Source organism: Glycine soja, chromosome 11 (assembly GCF_004193775.1).
Source record: "Glycine soja cultivar W05 chromosome 11, ASM419377v2, whole genome shotgun sequence".
Taxonomy (NCBI): domain Eukaryota; kingdom Viridiplantae; phylum Streptophyta; class Magnoliopsida; order Fabales; family Fabaceae; genus Glycine; species Glycine soja.
Genome location: NC_041012.1, coordinates 46,384,609 through 46,410,957, shown reverse-complemented (window position 1 = coordinate 46,410,957; position 26,349 = coordinate 46,384,609). Strand labels below are relative to the sequence as shown.

The 26,349-nt window shown below is 31.7% G+C and overlaps 5 protein-coding genes across 6 annotated transcripts; 4 read left to right on the top strand and 1 right to left on the bottom strand.

Moving 5' to 3' along the window:
• The first annotated feature begins 276 nt into the window (after positions 1-276).
• On the top strand, positions 277-4,018 carry LOC114375845 (gibberellin 2-beta-dioxygenase 8-like). Its single transcript, XM_028333710.1, has 3 exons — positions 277-791; positions 1,594-1,918; positions 3,563-4,018. The coding sequence occupies exons 1-3, from the start codon at positions 334-336 to the stop codon at positions 3,791-3,793; spliced, it is 1,014 nt and encodes a 337-aa protein (XP_028189511.1). The 5' UTR covers positions 277-333; the 3' UTR covers positions 3,794-4,018.
• A 6,717-nt stretch (positions 4,019-10,735) lies between these two features.
• Positions 10,736-11,890, top strand: LOC114377564 (protein NDR1-like). Its single transcript, XM_028336135.1, has one exon. It carries the CDS (start codon positions 10,915-10,917, stop codon positions 11,581-11,583), a length of 669 nt encoding a protein of 222 aa, XP_028191936.1. The 5' UTR covers positions 10,736-10,914; the 3' UTR covers positions 11,584-11,890.
• A 470-nt stretch (positions 11,891-12,360) lies between these two features.
• Positions 12,361-13,663, top strand: LOC114373352 (pentatricopeptide repeat-containing protein At4g04790, mitochondrial-like). The gene is made up of 2 exons (XM_028330828.1): positions 12,361-12,411; positions 13,007-13,663. The coding sequence occupies exons 1-2, from the start codon at positions 12,361-12,363 to the stop codon at positions 13,661-13,663; spliced, it is 708 nt and encodes a 235-aa protein (XP_028186629.1).
• LOC114377563 (pentatricopeptide repeat-containing protein At4g21880, mitochondrial-like) lies at positions 13,553-21,808 on the top strand. Of its 2 annotated transcripts, XM_028336133.1 has the most exons (13): positions 13,553-13,664; positions 14,319-14,493; positions 14,847-14,947; positions 15,503-15,610; positions 16,883-16,996; positions 17,892-17,987; positions 18,142-18,240; positions 19,451-19,570; positions 20,026-20,130; positions 20,504-20,668; positions 20,748-20,875; positions 20,964-21,042; positions 21,441-21,808. In XM_028336133.1, the coding sequence occupies exons 2-13, from the start codon at positions 14,349-14,351 to the stop codon at positions 21,591-21,593; spliced, it is 1,413 nt and encodes a 470-aa protein (XP_028191934.1). In that variant the 5' UTR covers positions 13,553-13,664; positions 14,319-14,348; the 3' UTR covers positions 21,594-21,808. The 2 variants fall into 2 exon arrangements, with proteins under 2 accessions (XP_028191934.1, XP_028191935.1); XM_028336134.1 differs by lacking the exon at positions 13,553-13,664 and having other exon boundaries at positions 14,319-14,420.
• Positions 21,809-23,143: 1,335 nt separating this feature from the next.
• LOC114374358 lies at positions 23,144-24,102 on the bottom strand. Its single transcript, XM_028331999.1, has one exon. The coding sequence runs from the start codon at positions 24,035-24,037 to the stop codon at positions 23,396-23,398; it is 642 nt and encodes a 213-aa protein (XP_028187800.1). The 5' UTR covers positions 24,038-24,102; the 3' UTR covers positions 23,144-23,395.
• Between the last annotated feature and the right edge of the window lie 2,247 nt (positions 24,103-26,349).

The following is a 26,349-nucleotide window of genomic DNA, read 5'->3' as shown; positions in this document are numbered from 1 at the left end:
TTAATTTTTTTTAGCTCGTTAACTTTTGATTTATAATTTTATTGTTAATAATTTTTAATTTTTAATATTTATTGATTTATCTCTCTTTTGATTTTATTTTTTCAGTCTATCCCTATATTATTTTCACCCATGGCGTACCTCTAACTTTTTCCTTAAAAATATAGCTTAGAATGAAGACATAATAGATTTCTAAGAGTGTGTATATATATATATATATATATATATATATATATATATATATATATATATATATATATATATATATATAAACTTTTGTAACTTCCGAGTTTGAAAGTACAATTCAAAGTATTTGGAGAGCTCACTCTATCTCAAATGGATTATGAACCTCCATTTCTAGAGTTCTACAAGCCCCTCCTTCTACAAGGCTCGCACCGCGTTGATGTTGGCATCAGTGGCGGTGCCATAAGAAATGACAAATCCGAGTGGTGTGAACTTCCTCTGATTGATCTTGGCCGATTAAGTCTCGGCGGCGGCGGCGAGAAGGAGGAGTGCATGAGAGAAATCAGTGAAGCCGCCAGAACGTGGGGTTTTTTCCAGGTTGTGAATCATGGTGTTTCACAAGAGCTTCTGCAGAGTTTACGGCATCAGCAAGTTGAAGTGTTCCGAACCCCTTTTGCAAGAAAGTCCCAAGAGAGTTTCTTCAACTTACCTGCCAGAAGTTACAGGTGGGGCAACCCATCTGCCACGAACTTGAGGCAAATTTCATGGTCAGAAGCCTTCCACATGTTTCTTCCAGATATAGCTAGAATGGACCAGCACCAAAGCCTGAGGTAGACACTGCATTGTTATCATCTCTTCTCAAATTAATTCTAGGTGGGAAAGCAATTGCATAAAGTCTTTCATTAAGAGAAATCATTACATGATTTAGGATATGATAACTAATCTGTCACTAACAAATAATTAAGTGTTATTAATTTTTTTTCGTAAATTGAATATTTTAATTATATGTCATTAAGATTGGTCGAAAAATCATAGACACGCGATGGTCTAGAAACGTCTAATAATTTCTCAATTTGTAGGGTCACAATATGCTACAAAACTTGCAAACAATAAATAAGAGGCTAAATTATATATATAGGATTTGGTTTAAAGTTTTAACAGTACTTAATTTTTCTGATATTTTAGCTCAAAGAAAAATAATGCCAAGGAATAACTTTAAGTCATTTAGTCTTTTGAACATAACATGTAAAAAGTGTGTTTGTGACCCAACTGATATTTATATTCATGCTAGGTTTCTCTTCTTTCTTTTCATATCCAACAACATGCACGACACAAAGAATGAATTGTTGTAGAATTAATGTAGATCTATAAATATTATGAACTTTTTTTTTTCTTTGCTTGGAGAAAATAATGATGGCTAGCTTATATAAAGTGATTGCATGTACTTAAGGCAACAATTGAAGGTGACCAAAAAAGTTTCTGTATGTATTCCTTACGTCTCCTTTTCTATGATCTGCACGTTGAATTTGGAGTGGTACGTGAATTATTTTTATGACCTTTGAGGACCATTAAAGTGATTGTACAGTTTATCTTAAGTTAATTATTTATTTCTCTAATGTATATAATTTCCAGATCAACTATTGAAGCTTTTGCATCTGTAGTAGCCCCCCTGGCAGAAAACTTAATGCAAATTCTAGCTCAGAAACTGAACATCAAATTCAACTATTTCCAAGAGAATTGTTCAGCAAACACTAGCTTTCTTCGGCTGAACAGATATCCACCATGTCCAATATTCTATTCAAGGGTGTTTGGCCTCTTATCTCACACTGACTCTAGTTTCCTCACTATAGTGAACCAAGACCAGATTGGGGGTTTGCAAATAATGAAAGATGGAAATTGGGTTGGTGTCAAACCTAACCCCCAAGCTCTGGTTGTTAATATTGGTGATTTATTCCAGGTAATGATCTCAGCAGTCTTACTTTATTCTTATAGGATAATATAGCTTATATGTTTGCTATGCCTCTTTCAAATAGCTTGTGGGAAAAGATAAGTGATTAAATATTAAAATAAAGATTAATTTCATAACTGACTTGAAAGAAACAAAATTTGTAAAGATATTTCAAAACCCTAATTATGATATAAAAAAAAATTGTGATAGCGATAGTAATGTAATTAATTGGTACGGGTAAAGAGTACTTTCGAAAGGGTTATTATTTTCCAAGGTATGTAAGGTATATAATAATACGAAAACTATTATTTCTCCATTTAATTTCTTTCATCGCCTTTCACATAACTTCAGTTTAACCCATTAGTTCAGGGTTGAATTTAGGTCCAGCCCACGTATTAGGGAATCTAACCGTTATTAAGGATATTTTTTGGTAGAGTATATATATATATGAAGGATTGGACGAATTTAGGAACTAGTTAAATGATATAATTAATAACTATCGGTGTCAAAATATAAAGAATCATTATAGAATAGGCATTTCAATATTTGCTAATGAGTCTTAATTTTTGCGTATACCACTTGCGTTTTAATATAGGGTCAGTGTAAAATGTCACGTCACCTAATATCTAAGGAGTGAGGGAGAACAAATGAATGAAACTCTTTCAATGCGTATAAAGGGGAATCAAAAAGTAAATAAAAATACTTTTATATCTAAAATCAGATAACTTTTAGTATCTCTTTTAATTTTGGAGAATATTTTTAATATGTATACACGAAAAGGATTTTTTTTTATATAAAAAAAAAGTGAAAGATGAAAAAATAGTTATACAGCATCATCAATTCTTTAATGTCTAGATAATAGAACTGAAAAATATAGTGATGCAAAATTTACATCACTCTAACTCATATGATCCTTTAAAGGCACGGATCATCGTTCTATTAACAAGAAAATATGTGGAAGGAAAAGAATATATGCACGAAAATCATTAATGACCTCCCTAGGATTGTAGCAAGTAAAAATCTGAAGTGATATATTCCCAGCCATTTCAACTTGCATAGGAAATAATATTTTTTTTCAAGATAACTCATGTCTGTGGATCCTGTACACAAATACATCTACATAAGTCATAAAGAAATTTTAGTATGCGGACAACTTTTTTCTTAATAATTTCAAACGCTGGCTTTGCATCACTTTGAATTGCTTACTCACCAACGGAAATCTTCCAGCAGACCCTAATGGACCAAAATGGGTCAAACCTACATCAATGATATAAGCACGAAAAAAAGGATAAAAACTTGGTCGGGGGATGGGGGAGGGTGTTATGTGAAGAAATTAAAGATGACTCCATGACAGGATCTTTACAACATGATCAAACCCACTTGCTAGAGTAAAAAAAAGTAATCTAATGCCTAACTGCCTCAACAAACTAAAATAGCAAAATTAGTCTAATAATAATATACTGAATTGTTTAAATTTATAAACATCAACTAATTTAATTTTTATTTCTTAGAATGTTAATTTTACTAATTAAAAAATCGAATCTATAATTTTTATAATCATTTAATTCATCTTATATATCTCGATCTTATTTTATTCTAGATTGATTAGTCATATGAATTGCAAGACTGATTGAGCACATATGAATTGTGCAGGCACTAAGCAATGACATTTACATAAGTGCTAAGCACCGGGTGGTGGCAGCTGAGAAGGTAGAGAGGTTCTCTGTGGCATATTTCTATAACCCTTCCAAAGATGCATTGATAGAGAGCCACATCATGCCACCAATGTACAGGAAGTTTACTTTTGGAGAGTACAGAGGGCAGATAGAGAAAGATGTTAAGGAAACAGGTGATAAAGTGGGGCTCTCTAGGTTTCTCTTGTAGAAACATAGCAACTATGACACCCCAAAAAAAAAAATATTGAGCAAAAGTATTAATTATTATAATTCAAACGTTGCTGTGTGAGTCAGTCACATCTCCGGAATCAGGACCACATAGCAGCCTAGAAAGTTGTCCACTCCCGATCACAATTCGACAGAATAAGTTGATGTTTCTTCCCAGGTTTAATAATCACATTTTGAGTTTATAATTCTGTACTTTTTGTTCCAAGGCTGAGGTTAGTGATGAGCACCAGATACTAGTTCGTGATAAGAATGAAATATATGTGTACGATAAAAGGTTTAAATACTTTTTAAAAAAATATATCTATCTATATATATATATATGACTTTTTTAGTTTTTAATTTTTATAAAAAAGTTGTTTAGTTTTTATTTTTGTATTTAATAAAAATGGTGTGATTTTAATTTTTTTTATTAAGGATTAAAAGTATTTTATTTTAAATACTATATAAATACATTTTTTATAGGAATTAAAATTAAAAAATGTCATATTCTCAAGTATTAAAATATAATTAAACATATTTAAACATGTGAAATATGTTGAAGGATTCATATAGTTATTTAGACTCAAATCTTTATGTTAAATTAATGCAAATTAAGGAGTGCCCTTGAAATATTAGCTAATAAATAACTAGAAATTACTTAATTTAGAAAATTATAATATTAAAATGAAAAATGTATTAATAATCAACTATTTAAGTGTACTACTATATTATAAGTTTATACTTTGCAATATTTGAAAAAAAAAATTGTACTCGTTGGTTTATTTAGATAAAAGTTTTTATTTATTTATATTAGGTCTTACGATAAAATAAATTCTTTAAAGAAACTTTTAAATTAGGCCAAATTTTTAAATAGATTAAATTGGACTTTAAATTCGAAAATCAGATGAAACTCAAATCTTATAAATTAAAATTTATCTGATGACTCAAGTTTGATTCTTCTACCTCTAAGAATAACCAAATGATATTTTCTTCATCATGATAATAAGAATAAATACTTTTTTCAAAATCAAAATTATATATTGAGCCCTAGCTAACACTTTAACCTTGGCCACGTGAATTGACTATCATGAAAAAAATGTTTGACTTTAAAAGATATAAGTAATTAATTAAACACCATATGTGCCCAGAAAGCACTTGTCAAAAGAATCACCACCCAATCGATCACTTCCCAAAGCTTGAGAGATGAATCCAAAACAGAGTGCATATGAAATGAAAAGATTGCTAAACAAATCAAAAACTGAAACTTGAGTCACAAGTAATTCTTTTTTTTTTTTCCAACAACCTAGCTATATTTTAATTGGTCCCTAGATATCTATTTTCCTATCAATAAAAAGACATATCCTATCTTCTATGATATGTGGGATCCTTCCACTAACTAATTAAAAGTACTCATGTTTCAGCTATGGACCTAGGGCATGCATGATTAAATGGAGATCTTTTTTAGGAAAAAATTATTTATTTTGGGGGAAAATCTTCAAAAGTTAAAATGACTAAGAAGACACGCGCACAAACGCACTTATGTTGTACTTCTAGCAACCTCGTGACGTCCTTCTTCTCGACCCCCACCCAATAAAACCCTCTTAATTCTATCTTTATCAAACAAATACAAAGCAACGGAACCTCAATTGGTGATGTCTTGTTGTCGATCGTCACTCCATACAAAATTAAGTCACATTCTCTGGTTATGATTTTACTGGAAATTTGGTTGGTTGGGCCTTAATTGATTACGATTGGATAATGTAGGTAAGGTAAGGTTACTGTTATCTTTTTGTTTTTAGTTGTAATGGATCTTATTTTTGTACGAGCACTGTCAAATCTCCTTTTTCGTATAACGCAAAGATATTTATTTATAGAACGATCGAAAAAAGAATACTCCAATTCATATACATAACATAAAATTTCAACTCCACATAAAAGAATGTTATATAACATTAACTTATAGTTTATTCTTGTATAGCATTTTTTATCAATAAATATTAGTTGTTAATGACATTATTCAAACCCCAAGCTATTCTCACTTTCTATATAGCAATTTTAAATAGCAAAAAGGATTAACATATCACTTAATGAATGAGAAACAAACATCTTAAACTTTTGATGTGAGGCGAAGACTAGGGTGTAATAGTCTAATTACTTTTACACCGTGCAAGAGTTTGAAAGAGAGAATAAAAGAAGAATGTAATCTGTTAGATATAAATCTTTTACAATTAATCACTAAGATAAGTAAGGACTACCATGACATATATGTATTGGATTATTTTTTTATAAGAAAAAAAAAACACTCTTTCCTTTCCCTTTCAAGCCCCAACCCACCGTTTCTTTCTCCGACTACCAACCAACACCGAAGAATCACTCCTCCCATTGCATCAAAATGTCATTTTTTTTTTGTTTTGTTTTTCTCTTTGATTCCTACTTCAATTCAATCACCGATCAACTAAAAAAAAAAGCACCAAATCAAGGCTTCATCACCGTTGAGGCACAACCTCATTTTTCCCGCTCACGGAGTCGCCGTCGATGGCCACCAGATGACGACCATCATGGGCTTCAAATCAATTTGGTTATTTCTCTTTGTTTTGGATTTCAGATATGTTTTTGGATCTCATATCTGATTGTTTGGTTCGTCTCTCGGCATCCCCGAGCACCTTTGTGATGTTTTTTTTTTCTCGAGCATCAATGGTAGCGACGATGGAGGTATAGTCGGAGAGAGAGCACCATAGAGAGATGAACATTGGAATTGGAAGGGAGAGGGAGAAGAGGTTGAATGGTGGTGGTTGTGAGCGAAGGGAGCAAAGCGAGGAGGGCAGAGAAAAAATAATACAATAAATAATATTTTTTAATTTGATCTAGACACTTTCATAATATTCATCACATATTTTTTGTTTCGCACGATTCGTAACAAGTTTAGCTGCGCACCCTAGTCTTCACCTTGATGTGATCCAATTCTAAGTTATAAACTTTGATTAGATTTGATACCTTATCAAGATAAGCTATTTCAATTCAGAGCAAACAAGTAGGCCAACAAAATTGAATCAATTGGCAAGCATCTATTATTGATTTATTTCCTTCCTTTTGAATAATCCTGCATGTTGAAAAAAGGTATACAATCGGAAGAATCATGCCTAATCCAAATCAAACATACATCCACGTAGAGTGAGAGATGCTGCAAGAGCAAAAACTATATATTAGGATAACCTTCTAATAACATATTACAAATAGAAAATGTCATGCTTCCTTGATAGATTTCTAGTTTTTTTTGTTGTTATAACTATCATAATTATGGTTTATTTTCTCCTCCGTGGAATACTGAGATATTTCTACAATTTTTTATCCTTTGGGTCAATAATAAAATTAATTTTCAGTATGGGTTATCAATTAAACTGCACACATTAAGTTGATAGTTTTTCTAGTTTAGTTATGTTGATAGATAGTATTGTACGTAAATAATAATAATAGATAAAGAAGATCCAGTCCATTGTAAGAAGACGAGATAGTCTGAGCCCAACATTAGCCGATATGTTAGTGCACATTTTCATTTGGGTTTTGTGCTCTCCCTTGCTTCCGGGTGTTGCTACGCACACACCATGTAAATTGCTAGAATACCCAACATAATTTGTACAATTCCTATTTTGTTCTTTCGTAAAATTGATACAAATTGGTTAATGCCGAAGCAGGAATTGAACCTATGACTTTTGTATTATTAATAGACGCTCTAATCAATTAAGTTAATAGGTCAATTATTTTATAAAATAATTAAAGTTGTTATATGTAACACTAAATTTTTTAATGTATATTTAATGCGCATGTAAATTTAGATAATAAATTTTGTGACAATTAATTTTGATCTAATAATTAATTTATTTACATATATAAATTGTAAATAAAAATTATAGGTTTATTAACATAAATCTACTAATGTATTTTTTGGATCTTATTACAATTAATTTTGATCTAATAATGTATTTTTTTAGATATATAAATTTTAAATAAAAATCATGGGTTTCATAAAAATTCATATATGTAAACATATTAATTATTATATCAAAATTAATTGTCACAAAATTTATCATCTAAATTTACATGCGCTTTAAAAATACATTAGAAATTTTAGTGTTATATATAACAACATTAATTATTTTATAATATAATTGGTCTATTAATTCAATTGATTAGAATACTATGTTAATAATGCAAAAGTCATAGGTTCAATTTCTGCTTGGGCCATTTAATTTTAAATTAGGTTGTAAAACATATTTATGAAATTTTTTTAAAAAAATCATTTGAGCCACTTATAGATTGACCAATTTGTATCAATTTTATGAAAAAATAAAATAGGAATTGTGCAAAAATTATGCTGGGTATACCAACAATTTACATGGTGCTTGTAGCAACACCCCTTCCTTCCGTGTATTGTGATGGCTAAGTTGAGCTAAAAATGTTTCAAACTCGTCCTTAATTTCATGCTTTCTATTTTAATTATTTAAAGTTTTCTTATGACAAAAAATATAAACATCCTTACCAATCCGTCATGTCTTATTAGTACTTTATAATCTTCTTTCCAATTTATACTAGTTCCTTGGAGGGGGAAATGTGACATGAAAAGCAATTTACGAATATACAGATTAGGTTAGTCTAATTTATTTTTTAGATTTGATTTATTGTTTTAATTTTTTTATTTAATTTAGATTTTTAATTTTAAAAATAGATTTAATTTGATATTATCATTTAAATTGAATTAACAATTTTAAAAATTTATATTTTATAGCGGTTTAAACTTGTCTCTAAATTAGTTTAAATTGTCACAAAATATACATTTTTTTAATATTATCAACTTAATTTGGATGATAATATCAAATTAAATCTAAAAAAAAATTACAGAAAAAAATAATAATTTAACTTAAACATTAAGCCATTTGAGCTTCAAAACTAAATGACACATGTCATTATTTCGTCTCTAAAAAAAAGTGAAAGATTATTTGGATTGCCAGCACATTGCTGGTACTGCATGATGGGCTAAATCCAAATTATCACAGATTCTTTGTTATTTAAAAAATGTTAATAACACAGTTTATATTAATTAATTGTATTAAAAAGTCACGTATTTAGTACATAAATCACGTTTTAAATACAAAAAAAATGGTAAAAAGTATCTTCAAAAGAGTGTTATTAATATTATTATTTTTTTGCAAAATCCAAGTGTAATATAAAATGTTTTAAATACTAATATCTAATCAAAATTAAAATTTCATTTGTAAACTCATGTTAAATTTTTAATGATATTGATAAAAAAAATTTGATTGTAATATGCTCTTGTAAATATACATTTAACATAATATTCTATCAACTAGCCAAAAAAATTCGTCTTAATTATTTCAAATTATTTATTTTTTATCTTAATATATATAATTAATCTTCTTATTAATGCCTATCACTTTCAATGCTTTCTTTTATTTTTATCTCTAAATTAAACTTCAATACTAAATTCTTTCAAATACATGACGCACTGTATATAATTTTTATTCTCAGCTTATAGATAATAGATAAATAAGAAAATAGACCAATCAAAACAAATATCTTTCTTCTTTGTCCTACGCGTGTTCTTTGGGCCTAAGACTTTCCAACAGGCATTCTTTGGGCCACGCAACAAATTACACCTCGAACCATCGTCAATCCGTGCTGTCAATTGCCGCGTTATGTATAATTTTGAATTTATAAATTATTTTAACTATTACAATTTTTAATAAATATTTTAGATTTGTGATAAAGAATTTTTTTTATATAAAAGGTTTTTTTTAGTTATTTATAATTTCTTTAAAATAATATTAAAACTCAATTTAAAATAAAGATAAAAATAGATGGAAATGGTTAAAAAGTTGCTAGTTGATATATATATATACTAATAAGTAAAAACAAGTTTCGAGTTCTAAAGCAGGGCTTTAGGTTCCTTATTCTAAGAACAACCTTGAAGTTTAATCTAGTGTTTAAGTTTGTGTGTGCAGTTAAAAGTGTTGGTATCACGGGCAACTTTCTTTTAGTGTTATTAAATTTAAGTAAAATTTAGAAATGAAAATATAACAAGTATAGTTATTACTAGCAATTTAATTTTTACGAACGCACATAATTAATAATTTTGTACATATAGTTATTTATTCTTATATTATAAATTTAAATAGTCATATTAAAGAGTAATAAATAATAGAATGACAAATGATTGTTAAACAAGTGATCTAAGAGGAGGGGTGAATTAAGTTTCATCAACTAATTTTTAATCTTTTTCTCAATGATGTAGAACAAGAAACAACAATCAATCTAATAATATTCTTTAAACATGCAAGACAAAATAAGACAAGGGAAGAAAAAAATATAAACTCAATTGGTTCAACAACTTTCCATACAAATTCAGTCCTCAAGTAACCCACTCCATCCACTCTGTGTAAAGTTCTATTGAAACAATCTTATATTAATCTTGAAATAATGTTTTTCGTTTGTTTTGACATCATCATCATTAAAAATTCATGTATTCTATATTCATATTCTTCCCTTTTTTATGATTATAATTATTATTAAGCAAATTCTTTTTTACATCATTAAAACATTCAACTATGGTTACCTATATTTAATATTTTTTCAAAACTAAAACTATTAAACTTGATTTAGGTCGTTTGACATACATTTATTTTAAGTAGATGATACAAATAATTTTAAAAAATTTCTGCAATAATTAATTTCAATCATAAAAGTTAGATAGTGGTACTACATTTAAAAGTGACATATATATTTGTTTTCAAATATTAATTCTTTTAAAATGCTAATTTTATTTTTTTCTTCAAAAATCTTATTAGTACCTAGGAAATTTGAATTTGCATTGACGAATCCAACAACCTTCCGGTAAAAAGTACAAAATGAACATGATACAATATATTTTTACAACAACTCGTATAGTCGTATTAATGAATGAATTAAAAGGTTGCTACTTTCGTTGAAGCAATAAGATCTAAGAACACATGGAAACTTCCCAAACCCAGAAATAAAACGAAACACAACATCATCAAAACAAGCAACACTCTTTCTTTCTCTTCTCGATATTCCGGCCAACCACCGTAGATGGCGCCGAAGCACGACAACTGCTGCTCGCGCTGCATCGGCTTCCTAATAGCCATAGGCCTCACTGCGCTCTTCCTCTGGCTGAGTCTCCGCGTGGACGAACCTAAATGCTACCTCGACTACATTTACGTTCCTGCCCTCAACAAAACCCTAAATTCCAGTTCCAATTCCACTCACAACAAAAACGCCACAATAGTCTTCGCTCTCAAGCTCGCCAATGAGAACAAGGACAAGGGCATCCAATACGACGACGTTCTCCTCTCCTTCAGAGTCTTCGAGAGCGTGAACACCACGCGCCCCCTCGGCAACGCCACCGTGGAAAGGTTCTACCAGGGCCACAAGAAGAAGGCCACCAAGCGCGGAAACTTCACCGTCGGAGGTGGCGGCGGAAACCTCACGGCGGCGCTGGATGGGAAAGTGTGGTACCGTGTGGACTATGCTACTGCGGTGAAGTACAAGATTATTTTCTGGTACACGAAACGGCACCGTTTGTGGGGAGGGGCAAATGTGGAAATTGGTGAATTGGGAACGAAGGTGAATCGTAAAGCCGTTAGACTTGGAGGGAAGAACCCCGTGGTGATCGAGTCCAGCGCATCGAAGCTCAGTGGACGCTATCGTGCGCCTCTTCTTCTCCCTTTTGCTTATCTCCTGGCTTGTGGGCTTAGTTGACTTGACTTTTAACTTGACCCACTTTTTGGATCTTTCATTTTTGTGTGTATTATTATTATATTTAATTAGGTCATGTTTTTTATTTAGTTTTTGTAAGTGATCCTGAATTTCTGTCCTGATCGGTTCCGGAGACATTGATTTTTTGTAATTTGTATTGTGAATTGTGATTTGTGACTTTTCTTTTCTTAACTTCAAATAGGACGGGTATTTCTTTAAAATGTTTTAGTACCCAACTTATTATGTATCTACACATTATTTATTGCATTAAATTTGAAATACAAGTTTTTTTATGGGACAATTTAAAATAGAAGTTAGTGTAACTGTAACACTTATGGCCTCAGAACATTATCATGCAATTCAGAAATTGTATCTATGACTTAATCTTTTCCATTTTTGTTGTTACATGAATCTTAATGTGACTCTTTAAGTGTTAAACGCTTTATTCTTTTTGGTAATCTTAATCTTAGTCTTTGACAAACATCAACAATGAATGATGTACTTGTAATTGTAAAGACATTCTCGTAAGGCCATAAATTTTGTATGGTGTCACAGAACAAAAGTTGATGTGCCATAAGGCCAATGAAATTGTCGCGTGGTTCCATTTTCATAGAAGAAAAATAAAGAGCGTTGTAGCGATTCAAGTTGATCATAAATGCAAGTGCGTTTACTCCTACTACGTTCGAAGACTAAGCACTGTGTTCGGTTCAGGTTCAGCCAAACGCGGCACTACCAAAACTCATTTTTCTTCTTCTTCTTCTTTAGCTTAGTTATTCCTCGATGACGATTTCACGCTCTCAAGCCTCAAGCTTAAGCGACCCTCTGATTCAGGTGCTTCACAACCCTTTTCTCTCTCTAGTGAATGGATTTATAATCGGATTCATTATTTTTTTTAAGCAGATTTCTTCTATTTTCCGCGGTAAGTGTTTGTTAAAATTTCTGTGAGAATGCATACTTATATGGGAAGGGTATTAAGTGAGACATGAGAATTTGATAGGAGACTGAATAACTTATGATTCAAATTAATTGTTAAAATTAAAACTGATTAAGAATATCTGTGAGAATACGTACATTCGTGTGTGGTTGTATGGCCAAGCTTTACCCCTCTCGTGCTTTCACTATATATATCCATTTTTTCTAAGATAACAAGGAAAACTGAGTAAGCTAGGAGTAGGTTTACGGTGGTTTAACTAGTAATTTTTGCTTTTATTTACAATTAATTAGCCTTTTTTTTTCGGGGAAGGGGTGGTGGTGGTTGGAATGGAATGAAATCTCTCTTCTGTAGTTTGCCAAAAATAGTTTCTTGGGATCACTTTTTTATTTTTAATTTTTAATTGCATTCTTGGTGAACCGTGAACTACAGCACCATCTCCTATGAATAAATTACCTTTAATTTATGAGCTTGTTTTCTCTTTGTCTATAAAAGATTAATTATATCGGATTATTGTTACTGAACGCAGCTGGTAAGTCAGCCAAGAAACCTGATTCTGAGGAAATTGATGGGGCAAAGAAGTTTGAAGAAATGTCAAATCTATCATGGTTGTCAAGTGTATCTCAAAACAATATATTACTGCAACGGAAAGAGCAATCTCGTAAAAAGAAACAAAAATGTGTGTTTGACTTCACTCAAGAAAGCCGTTTTCAGAAGTTAATTGAAGTCTGTGCAAGGATACTAGGACCAGAGGCTACCATTGAGTTGTTTGGTAAAGTGGGACGAGAACCTGGTGTGAAAGGATACAATACATTGGTAGAAATGTGCATAGATAAGGCCAGGGGAACTGATGACGAAGACATTACAATAGAAGAACTGGGGAAGGTTTTTAACCTTTTCAAATCAACGAGGGAACAAGGTTTAGAGTTACAAGAGCAAACATATCGCCTGCTTCTTTTGTATCTGATTGACATGCGTATGGTTGAGGAATTTAAATTTTTCTGTGTTGTTATCAAAGATGAGAATCCCAGTTCAGTTACAAGACTGGGTTACTATGAAATGTTGCTGTGGTTAAAAGATAATAATGAAGAAAAGATTCAAGGTATTTGTGACTATATTGCAGAGAATGATGAAGACACATCTGATATATGAGGTAGGAGAATCTTTTTTTCTGTTTTTTTTCTACCCGCATTATTTCCGGAAACAGCCTCTTTGCATATGCAAGGGTAAGGCTGCGTACAACATCCCTCCCCCATACCTTCGCATAGCGAAGAGCCTCTGGGCAATGGGGTACGAAGTTTTTTTTTTTTTATTATTTTGCCATAACATGTTCTGCTGAAGAACATCCTGCTTTTGATTTTAACTGTAACAGATGTTGCAAAGTTCATCAGTGTTTTAACATTACATAGAGATAGAGACATAATTGATGTCTTCTAAGACATTTTTTGGGATCATTTGAGGTGAAACTGTTTAACCCTTGCTGTTTGAACTGCAAGTGACGTGATCCATGTGGCTAATTGTATTTGATTATTAAGATACGAATGCTTTATGCTACCCCATTGCAATTAACATATTTATCTAAATTCACACCTGTGCTCTATCAGAAAAATGTTAAGAGAATAGAATTTGAGCTAAATTATGTTCCAAGTACATTGCTGTTATGCAGCTCATTATTAGAAGTTTCCATGCCAAACATGCATGTTATTAACATAATGCTGCTTTTTCTGCACTTTGATGTTCTATAATGATAGAAAATGTTGTTTCATGTAGCACATTAGAAACTTACTTTGCTCAACCTATGTTGCAGAAAGTTATTTATTAGTGTGAAAGTGAACGGATGAAGGAGATTTTGAAGCTGTTGGAAATCATAGACATAAAAAACCTTTCATCTGCTGAATCTGTAGCAAAGGTATTTCAAGCATTAGGAAGATTACTATTGGAACCTCTTGCGGAGAAGTTCCTTTTAGACTTCAAAACAAGTGGTAATTGTGATATTTTTCTTTTTTCAACATGGATGATGTATGTGAGTCGTGAGATGTGGCACTGAGTTGCATTTGGAAAAGAATAAAAATAATTTGCAGATGCTATATGAGCCTTTTTATCTATCAAATTCTGCCAGTCTTATATTTTATATGTATTAACTTACCCAAATTAGAACTTCACGGATCTGTTTTTTTTTTCTTCGATAACTGTATTCAATTAAAGATTTTTTCTAACATTCTACCTTAGTGTATCTGAAGTAATATTATAATCTTACAGAGGAGTTAGGCATTTCATTCTTCTATAAAATTTTCCCTAGTATTTTTTATTTACTGTGTTTTCTTACATTTTGCAGATCATGAAGCAGATAATATTACAAACTTCATTGCTAGTTATGCTGTTAGCATTCCAGATTTATCGATAAGAAATATCTCACAAATGGTGCTGATAATTTCTGTGAGGCCACAATACTATTAACCAGTTCTGCTTTATGCAATTTGCTTATCCTAAAACCATGTCTCCATTTTCACATTTTTATGTTACTTCAGACTTTAGTGTGATTGATGTAGTATAACAGCCAGTTTGCTAGTTTCTATTAGCATACTTTAGTGACAATTTCATGATAATTAATTTTGAATTCTCAATTAAAGTTGAACTAAACAGAGTGGCATTTGTAGGTTATCATCTACAGTGCACTAAGGTGAATTATCAGATACAGATAGAATTGGCATGTCTTTAAAATGTGGTCCAGTTCTATCCAACAATTGTTGAAACTCGTACCTCTGCTGTGGCTAAAACTTAAAAGCCAATGAAGTCTTGCTTCATTGTGCTTGTATGGTAAAAAGTGAATAGTTGCATATGAGCATTTGACCACAATCAAGAGATGTCAGTAGCTATTTTATGGCATACATATTGTTTGACATGATAATTGTCAATAGTTCTTGTCTGTTATGGGGAGGAAATTCTTTGTGCATGTGTTGTTTGCTCACATGATTGTTGGTATTCTTGAAGGTTGAGGATGTCATAAAAAAATTCAAAGATTTGCACCAAAGACTAGAAGTTTCACCTTCATCCTCCTCATACGAGAAGCTCATTTTACATAGCTGTGCATTGCTCGAGGTACAACCTTCTTTATTGCATCTTATGATTATTAACTGACTGCCAGAACCTTCTCTATAAGAAGAAAGAAAAAATCCAAACTTATGTATTTTTTAGTTGTGGACCCGCGTATATTTGCTTTCTCTTCATTGTTAAATATATCATCTTATTTAATAGAAAAAAACATATATTCAAGCATAGAAGTTATTTCTTAAGTTCCTTTTTTGCCCCTATAATGACTTTGCTGGTTCTTTTATCTGCTGTAACTGGCATTCCTTGTTGATAAAACAAAACTTGAAGATCTTATCCAATTCCCTGTCCACTGTTATCCAAAAATCATTAGAAGAATTACTATTCGTAGAAGTAATTCAAAAGAAAAGGAAAACAGAGATATTGTCTAACATTTGCACTCAGTGCATAGATGCCTGACTCCTTAGTCTTTATAATCATCATTTGAAAGCTGTGTGATATGTTTTGTCACTTTGCATATCACCATACTTGAAATTTTCACCTTTAAGCCTGCCATGTATCATCATCTTTATCCATTATGTTGATGTCTGGAGAGGTTGGTCATTTGAAAATTTTTACTAAACTAGAGAATGATGTTTTAATATTCCTACAGTCTTTAATGATATATAAACAAACTGAAACCCCACTAGGCGTAGCTTTCTTGTCAACTGAACTGCCATTTGGATTTCACTTCATAATTATACTTCAGACCACTTGCTAGTTGCTATATAAACAAACTGAAACCATTCTGCTACCTGCTTGCATAAATAACTTCTTGGTTTGCATTAAAATTCCAACTGCTCTCCTTCCACCAACTACAAAGTATCTGTCTAACCACAACCTTATTACGAATATTGCCTGCCCTTTAGTTTAGAGACACTCGCCTATAAAATGATATTTCCTTCTCAAGTAATCATATATTAATCTTCACATTCTAGCATTGGGAAGTCACTAACACATAGAAGAGCAAGATTGCTGAGGGGTATAGATGACAGGAGGAGAGAACATCTGTTGTCAAGAGTTAGAAAAGCATATATATATATATATATATATATATATATAGAGAGAGAGAGAGAGAGAGAGCTACTCCTCATCCTCACCATTCATTTTCTTAGAATCTAATGATTAAGATTAATTAATCATTAGAACTATTAGATTTCAAGAAAATAAATGGTGAGGATGAGCCAATGAGGATATTGAGGAGTAACTAAGAGTTACTCTTGGTGTAACTTGATTAGCTTGGAGTTTGCATTTAAGATGAATTCTTTCTGGTTTGTAATGCAGGTACATGTAGCGCTTGATATTGTTGATGAAATGTGTGAAGCAGGCTTGACTCTATCAACCAAGGCGTTACACTCAATTTTACAAATTTGTGATGATACATCTGAATATAATTTGGTATGGCCAATCTTCCATACAATTACTCCCTTGTTTCTTCATTTGTCATAATCTGTGTGCTAATGCGTTCATATCTTTTCACCACATATATTTATAAACTTTGGCCTTGATGTCTAAGCTTATGATCTTGAAGTAACTACAGTTCGTGTTATGTCAATGAACTGTTTGACTTGAAAGCTTATAGTGTTACTGTTAGGTAAAAATCCAAGAATGATCTTTTTGTAAAAAATAAAAAAATAAACAAAAAATTTATCTGTTATACACCCCTCAAATAAAAGTCCTTTGGCCCTGAAGAAAATATGAACTTTAGGCCAATCATTAACTTATTCTAAACTTTAATTTGAGATTAGTTAAAATCATAACTTATTGGTCATGAATGTCACCATGTCAAGGGATCATTAACCTAAAAGCTTAAGATATTAGGTGAAAGTCCATCAGTATTTTTGTCTTTAACTAACTAAAAGCTCAGTTCTAAGGAAAGAAATGTATGGATGTTTCTGCAGCTCTATTTTGTGTCCTATTTCGTAAATTTATCCCTCTTGGCTGTAATTTCTAACGCAATGAGATTGCTTAGAATTGGTCTGTTCATCTTTTGGATGACTTTTGTCTAAGATTCAAGCCTTTACCTTTGAGAAAATGACATAACTTTTCATGGAGACAAGAGAAGCATAAACAGTTAGGATTACGTATTTGTGTTTCCTTTCTCCATTTGTATGTTTTCAATTTTTCATTATATTGCAAACATAAAGGACAAAAAATTCAGGCAGAGTTTTAATTAAATATTTTGTGAGAGTATATGCGGAAATTGGCTCTCTGCTAGTTTTTGAAGCCTTCTATGTTGTCTAGCATAGTTTACTGTTCTGCTATGTAATGTTTGTTTTCTTCTTTGGTAAAGGTCCATCGAATCTTCTCAACCATACGTCACTACAATTTGGAATCAGATGATGAAACATTCAGATCTATGATAGACTTTTTCTTGAAGATGAAAGATGTAATTTGTACAGATTTCATTTACGTTCTTGTGTTCATCAGTCTTTCTACTAATTTTGACTGTCTCACTAAACATCTATTTATGATAGTAATTTGGTTGATCACTGTGAACATTATCCCTTATTCAAACTTTATTTTTTTGTTTCATAATGTAGATTGAAGGTGCATATAAGATGCTTGATGATTTGGAGGAATTAAATTTGAAGCTGACCCCAGGGATGTACAATGCTATAATGGCAGAATGTTTTCAAGAGGTGTTTTTTCTGGTTACTGAGGATGCCTCTGTTTTTGCTCGTATAGACTTTGAACTATTTCTTCAATGAGATTGGAATGATTTGCTAGAACTTAAAATATGATTTCTGGAAATTTTTGCTGGCTTTGGCAGAAAGATCAAATGGACTGTATACATGCATGTCTAGATGGCTCAAAAAGAATATAGCTTGGAAATTTGTCTCATATCCACACAAGTTAAACAAGTAGATGGATTTATAAATATTAGATTTAGGTTTGAAGATGCCTAATTTCTGCCATAATACCAAAATAGCATGTTCCTCATGCAATACAAGGAATATTTTATATGAATTCTTAAAAATGTAAACTTAATTTAAATAAAATAAGAATCAATTATTGAAATTTGGACATATAGATAAATTCTTTAAACTACATCTATTAAGAGGTAAAGCTTATTAGAAAGTATTTAGGATAAAAAAATTAATATGATAATTAATGGATGTATGAATTTGTCTACAATATTTTCTTCAGGATTTGATACGACTAATATTTTCTAGTTTTATTTCTGTTGGTATTTGAGAAAATACTTGTTTGCAAGATAGTTTTTAACCCACTGGTTTAGCTGGAAAATTAGTGGTCCTGTTTCTGGACCAGTCAATACACTGAAACCATTATGTTGTTAAACCAACCCAGAATCAATTGAACTTCTGTTAAAATGGCCAAGGCTCTTGAATCCATTATTCCATTGGAACCAGATTTTGACAATTCATTATTGATTTCGTTTCTTTTTTTTAATTGTTGGTGGCTAAACATGGGACCATCTGAAATTGTTACAGCCATTAGTCATATTTTTGTTCAATGGCCCTTTTTGTTTAGTTATACAGATTATAGATGTGATGCAAATCCTTGAACAAGGTCACTCCTAGGATTGTAGGTGAAGGGAAATCATACCATGCTCACCAAATCTAGAAATTAATACCCACTTGCAGACATTAACTCCTTGTATTTTTAGATTTTGGCAATGTATCAATGTAATTCATTGCTTTCATTATGATTTTGTAATTTAAATAAAAACATGTTAATGCGTTCTTAACATGTTAATACTGTTTTATTGTCACTGATTTATATAATAAGTCTCAAATATTTTGACCTTTGAAGATGTATTTAAATCGACATGTCACCTAGTTTAAACCATGCATCCTCTTTCTCACCCTTTTGCCCTAAATTTTGCAGAAAAACATTAGTGATGGGGTGAGGGTTCTTGAGCACATGCAATGTGCTGATGTAAAGCCTGATTCACAGACTTTCAGCTGCCTGATCAGCAACTCCGAAACTAAAGAGGATATAGCAAAGGTAAGTTGTGCTTAATAGCCACATAATAGTTTATAGTTTCTTACATATCTATCTGACTGAATCAGGAATAAACTCATCCCTTCTGTTTTGGGCATTTTGTGATCTTTTAAACCAGTGTTTGTGTTCAAAGGTTTTTGCTCTTTCTTCTATTGTTCCTTCTGATGTTAACTCAAACTTCTTGGCAAAAATTAAGAGTTATATTGATCAGAAGAACCAAATACTGATCAGAAGAACCAAATACTGCTCAAAGTTAATTTTTTTCAATGTTATCATGCATGGCTTCACTAAGCTTACGGTTTTTCCCTTTTTGTTTATTTGTGCTAATGTAGTGATGCTGCACTATAATATTTTTGGGTTTACATAAATATAGTTTTGATAAACTGAAGTAATTAAGATATACTGTCCACAGATGTATTGAAAGCTCGTGATTTTATGTTTCAACATTATGCTTGTAGTATTATGAAGAACTGAAGCAATCTGGAATCGTAGCTACCAAGCAAATTTTCATGGCACTTATAAATGCTTATGCTGCTTGCGGACAGTTGGAGAAAGCAAAAAAGGTATGGGTCCAAGCAGCAGATGCTGCTTCCTTGAACTAATCACTAGGTCCAAAAGGGATATAGATGCATTTTTCAAGCCCAAAATATCTGTCTGGATGAACTTGCATATATCTTTCAGCCCAATTTCTCCTTGAATTTGTGAAAGCATTGTTCTTTTTCTTTTTGTTTTATGCACTACCTGGTGTATATTCCCATTTTCTGTTATTCCTCGATGCCATGATTTCAGTGGTTTTTAGGACTGTATAACACAGTAATAGGTTTCATATACCAATCTTTTAGAAATGTGTGATATACTTAGACTAGAGCCATTTATTATATGCTTAAAGCACTGAGTAACCTTTTATGGTGATCTCATTAATCCTTAACATTACAGGTAATCTTAGATCCATTGATACCACCGAAGAGCTTGAATCAAATCAAGGGTTTTCTTGTCTCAGTACTTGCATCACATGGGCAATTGTCTGGGGCTCTAGTTATTTATGACAAAATCAAACAATCTGGACACAAGCTGGAGGCAAAAGAAATTACGAGTCTCATTGTAAGGTTTTGAAAATATCAGTATTTTCTATAGTTTTTAACTTACAATCATTCATAATCAAGCCATTGGACAACCATAGGAGCACACTCATTCCGAGGGTGAGTTGGATAGGTTGCTTCTGCTACTTGAGGAATTGGATGATACAGACTATTGGAATGATGCTTGCTGCAGAATCATCTTGTATTGTATTTGGAATAAGCATTTAAGGTTTGTTGTTTTCCCTTCACTTTATTGAATTTCTATCCACTAAAAATATATTCTGCAATTTACTTAAGTTCATTATATTTTGTGTCAGTTCTGCTGTCGAATTGTGTAATCTGCTCATGGATAAGTTCCAAAGTGATGAGCAAGTTATGGAATTTCTCTTTGATAAGGTTGGCTATAGCTTCCTTTTCACTTAATTTGTATAATTCTATGATGTAAGAAACATGGCTGGCTATGTTGAGTTATTGTTGTAGTTTGCGCTGAGGATTACATGTGCTAGTCTGAAACTCTTTCAAGCAGCTATGTTGTTTTGTGCTTGAAATATTGTTAACGGGTTGTGGAAAAATTTTCAGGTTTTATGGCAGGGCATCTCTTCCTGCACCTCAAAATCACTCGGCACTCCCCTTTCATTCTGAAAAGAGTCTTCATTCCAGATTACTCTTTCCAGAATGAAAGGGATTGTCGGTGATTTTTAATGGGCGCAGGAAGACGGAGCCTTTATGATGTTTGCTCCATTACATTAGCCCACATTGTGTTGACAACATTTTTGTCTTTGTATGCATAATAGGTATTTTCTCTGATTGAAGAGTCAAGTCATTTGCACACTTTCCTCGAGTTGCTTTCGGAAATCAAGGATAAGCTTGGGCTTCTGCCTTCACAGAAACGTCATGATTCTCTGCTACGTGTTACTGCCACTGATTTGCATGATTCTGATTTCTGAATGAGGCTCCTTAATAAGACGGCTTTGTATAGTGCGTTTCATCAAGTTTGCTCTACAAATTTTTCAGCCACCATTTTTTTATGAATCATACCTACCAAGTTCCTATATAACCATTTCTGCTTCCGCAACATTTTCAGAATTGCCCTGACAATGTTGCTAACAAGGAAAAAGGGAATATAATATTTACTCAATGATTATAAATATTTATGCAACAATTCGTTTTTGCAAATTATTTTATTGACGTGGTAACGAATGAATCAACGGTACTGTTGTTTACTGGAGTTTTAAAAGTCAAAATGGATATCAAATTGAAGATGCTCAGTTCACAATTCAACCGTTTCATTTATAATAGACGCGTTGAACATATACAAATAGTAGAAGTGATTCAAATATTTTTTAAAAACATCAGTTATGGAAAAAATATTGTCGCCAGGGGATTTTAACCTTCAGCATTTGAACGTATACAAAGAGATTAGGTGACCTAATGGGTGTAGCTGACAACACATTGAGTTTGGGGGAAAATACTTAGTTTGATTATCACATGATATACTCTTGGGAAAGGATAGAGAATTTTAAGTACGATTAAGTTTGGATCGAGAATTAGTTCTATAGTCGTTTAAAGGACCAAAACTAAGGTCCTAATTATAGTGGTGTTGAATAAAAAAAATATATTAATCTCTTAAATGTGAGATGTTACTCTAAAAAATTAAAATTAAAAGGTATCATGTTAAACAACAAACCAATGAATATAATGATTTTCTTTTGGTACATCAATGAATATAATGATTAACTAACCAAACGTTACCCTTGTACCTTGTCCATGATAAAAAAAAATATAAAAATAGTAATAAATAAGTTTATTTTCAATTTTTTTATGCCCAAGACTATCTTTATTCTATTTAATGACTCGTGTATATAATAATATAAAGAAATAAATAAATAAAACCCAAGGCAGTATGCATTGGTTCATAATTAAAAATTGCAATTATTTTTATTTTATTTAACTAAACATTATTAGTAGTGACAAATAAATGATCATTATCGCCATATCTATTAGTGAAGATTGTAGAGACGCTGGGTGATAATTTAAATATTGTCACAAGATTTTCTTAGTGACATTTTTAAATTATTAATGATTTTCTTGCAGTGAGACATTTCTGTGTTAACAGATATCCTTCTAATAACAGAATGCCATACAAACCACACAACAAATAAATAATTTGGGTCGGAAGTTCAATCCAATGTTAGTAAGGCAATAATGTTCTCCTTTAGGTCATTAGAGTCAACATAGGAGGCAAGAACCTCATAACATAAGATACTAAAGAAAAGGCTTAACATAAATAAAATCACTATCAGATAGTTTAAGCTATCTTATGTTCAAGTGTGAGGAAAGGGATGAAATCTTGCTTATCTTATGCATAAGTTCATAGTTTAAGCTAAGAACATGAATCTTAGGCTTCTCAAAACTCAAAAGTGTTCAACACACACCATTTAACCACTTATGTGTACACATTTTAGTTTTTCTTTAAATCAGAATCTGATGTCATGTCTTAGGTAAAAGAATATGACGATTAAAAAAAGGTCAATGGGTGCACAATTCAGCAAAATTTATCAGTACTTTCAAGTTCTTTACAACTACTATGTGTGTATTTGGGAAGCAGTTGAATCCAACACCAACTAACATTTAGATGAAAACTACAACATTTCTTTGACATTTTTGCTTTGGAAAATGTGATTTTTCCGTTTAACTGATTTCAACGTGTATCCAAATACACCCTACATTGTATCTCCCATGAAAGTTCTCAAAAGGAATAAGCAACAAGTATGGCTTGCCTGCACCTTGCCTTGGCCAGCTCAAGCCTCTCACCCAAAGTCTCCTCCTTCACAGCAGCCTTAACCATTGCCAAGTCCATCTCCATCAACTTCAACACTCTAAACAATTCAGTCACCATTCTCTCTTCCACTTTCCCTTCATCCATGAGAATCTCAGCCTCCTCTCTTGCCCTCTCGGCCACAATCTCCCCAACCTTAGCCAGAAGTTCTGTTGATCCAAACTCCTTCTCCATGAGGGTCTCCAGCTTCTCCAAGAAATCAGCTATGACATGCCCTATTGGCCTCTCTAGGTTGATCTCTTTGGTCCTCTTCCAACCTATTTCAAAGTTTGGTGGCTCTGGCTGCACTAGTTTTTCTCCTCTTCTCTCTCTCACTATCTCTGACCTCCTTCTCTTCTCAATGGGAAAGGACTCTGCACTGTTCACTGTGCTTGAGGAAGGGTCTGGAGTTGGAAACTCAGCCTCAGGAATGGAGTCCAAAGATGTGCATCTAATGGAAAAGTGCTTTTTGGGTTGGATGTGAATGGAAAACTCTGAAGGGTTTGATGATGTTTTGTGTGGATAGGTTTTAAGATGAAGAGGAGAAGGATATGAGAACACTGTGGAAGCCATGACAATTTGGAAGTGAAGTGAATGAAAGAATGAGTGAAGATAAGGGTGTTGTATTTTTTTGGACTATGGTTGGTTTGGTGTGTATATATGCATACATAGCTATCAGTTTTCAGATAATAATACAGTTAAATTATTTTCCAATGAGGAAATAAAATAATATCTAGTGAGGAAGAAGTCAGGTGGTGACCTGTTATTATTATATGTAGAACGGTTGAATATTCCTAGAATAAAAAATGATAACAATTTACACATAAGTTATCAATCAAAATGCTAATACGTTGATACAAATTTCATTAACATAGCAGTGTAAAACTGCAAAGTAACCTTTTTGACACAAGCGTTGTGGTTGAATATGTAGTTATATCCCAAGACATTATTTTTTAACGAATGAAAAGAAAGTGAAGGAGCTACAAGGAAAAAATCATTGCCCTCAATGGGCGTGAGACAATGACTTTTTTTTAATATCAAAATCATTTAGAATACTAATTTTTTCTAAAATAAATATAAAAAATAACAAATGAAGTTAAATTAAAAGTTGAGTTATAACCTTTTTTTTTTTGAAAAAAGAAATGAGTTAACAATTTGTATATATGTATTGGTTAGATAGTTTAGATATTACTAATAATTTGTATGTTCAACAAATTATCTCCCTTTTGGACTAGCTATTGTCAACTCTGCACCAGAACTTAATTAAGTCTTGGATCCATCAAATGCATGGTTCGGGGTCAAACATTAAGGTGTGTTTGGTTTGCATTTTTATTTTCTGTTTTCATTTTCTGAAAACTGTTTTCATTTTCAAAAGATTAGAATTCTGAAAACATGTTTGGTTTGACTTCTTGTTTTCTGTTTTTATGAAATAAAAATACTAAAAATTTATGATATATTGATTTCTTGTCTTTTTGTATTTTTAGATTTGCTTAAAATTACATTCATTGTCACTGTAATTTCATTTTACCCGAAATGAGATTTCTGTTCTCAAGTGAAAACACTGAAAATGAGATTTTATTGTTTTTATTTTCTAGTTGTTTCCTGTTTTCATTTTCATTGGAAATGTTTTCAGAAATTCAACCAAACACATTTTTATCACCATTTTCTGTTTTCGGTGAAAATGAAAACAGAAAACAATCAAACCAAACGCTTCCTTATTAGCTAACGCCTATCCCTTCGTAGTCTTTAAAGATACATATTTTTAATGAGAAAACACTTAACTTAATGATTTGCGCTTTATAGATAAGAAAACTTAATGGTCCACTTTAGCAATTGTCATTGTGAAGTTTATGTATTAAGTAAATATTTAACAACATTAAATTTGCAAATTACAAAGACTTCTTTAGTACAAGCAAAATTCAATGATAAACATAGTTTTTCAATAATTGAATTGTGAATCTCTGTATTATGCAGAAAAAATGCTAAGATAATATACAACTCTTTTTATATCATCATCATCATCTTGTGCTAAAATATATAACTTCAAAGGCTTCCTCATGCAAAAGGAATTAGATCAATATATGAAGCTAAGGCCTTTTTAATCTATTTGAAAGCCTCAAGGCTCACGTTACTCCTTTCCTCATACAAATTAATCAAGTCTTGTTTTCTTTAGTTTTAATAATGGGAAAAAGGCCCTAAACTTGCCAGTTGAGCTCGTAATAAAGTGATTGAAGAAGGTGATTTTAACAACTAAACTTCGCAATTTGGATTTGTTTTGGGGAGGTGACACTTCTAACACAACTTTTACTTTATTCTTACTTACATGCTTCTTATGCACCAAGAAATGTAGGAAGTTGCCAACTGATATGCTAAAGGCATATTTAACAAGATTTATCATCAACTTTGTGTTTCATGGAGTAATTGAAAGTTTGTTCCGAGTTGACTAAATGATGGTCAAAATCAATTGATTTTACTACAACTTTATATTTCTGCCAATCAGGTCATGGAACGAGGCTCATTACCCTTCGATAGGCGGGCCCAACATTCTTAAGTCCAAATGGCGTAGTTAACTATCAACTAAAAAAATGTCAAAGTAAACACTACCTAAATACCAATAGAGTTGGTAAATATCATTTAAGATACCTTTGTTAAATTCTTTAGTACAATAATAAAGGGGGGAAATAGAATAAAAAATAATCTAAAATAAAGTAAAACTAATAGATATTTTTTTAAATAACTTTTCCGAGTACATTACTATTAAAATTAGCTTAGCTTGCCTAGTTAGATTTGTTAGAGCAATGGCTTTTTTAAACCCTTCATAAGTTTTGATTTAACAAACAAAATAAACAATTTTTAATCTTGTAAGACAAAACATTTTACACAAA

Bases quoted from the DNA above. Each gene is read 5' to 3' on its own strand.
- LOC114374358 (XM_028331999.1), bottom strand. From the start codon at position 24,037: ATGGCTTCCACAGTGTTCTCATATCCTTCTCCTCTTCATCTTAAAACC.
- LOC114373352 (XM_028330828.1), top strand. From the start codon at position 12,361: ATGACGATTTCACGCTCTCAAGCCTCAAGCTTAAGCGACCCTCTGATT. The intron at 12,412-13,006 runs GTGCTTCACAAC...TGTCTATAAAAG, and splicing joins TAAGCGACCCTCTGATTCAG to ATTAATTATATCGGATTATT.
- LOC114377564 (XM_028336135.1), top strand. From the start codon at position 10,915: ATGGCGCCGAAGCACGACAACTGCTGCTCGCGCTGCATCGGCTTCCTA.
- LOC114377563 (XM_028336133.1), top strand. From the start codon at position 14,349: ATGAAGGAGATTTTGAAGCTGTTGGAAATCATAGACATAAAAAACCTT. The intron at 14,948-15,502 runs GTGAGGCCACAA...GTATTCTTGAAG, and splicing joins AAATGGTGCTGATAATTTCT to GTTGAGGATGTCATAAAAAA. The intron at 16,997-17,891 runs GTATGGCCAATC...TCTTTGGTAAAG, and splicing joins ATACATCTGAATATAATTTG to GTCCATCGAATCTTCTCAAC.
- LOC114375845 (XM_028333710.1), top strand. From the start codon at position 334: ATGGATTATGAACCTCCATTTCTAGAGTTCTACAAGCCCCTCCTTCTA. The intron at 792-1,593 runs GTAGACACTGCA...TATAATTTCCAG, and splicing joins GACCAGCACCAAAGCCTGAG to ATCAACTATTGAAGCTTTTG. The intron at 1,919-3,562 runs GTAATGATCTCA...TGAATTGTGCAG, and splicing joins ATATTGGTGATTTATTCCAG to GCACTAAGCAATGACATTTA.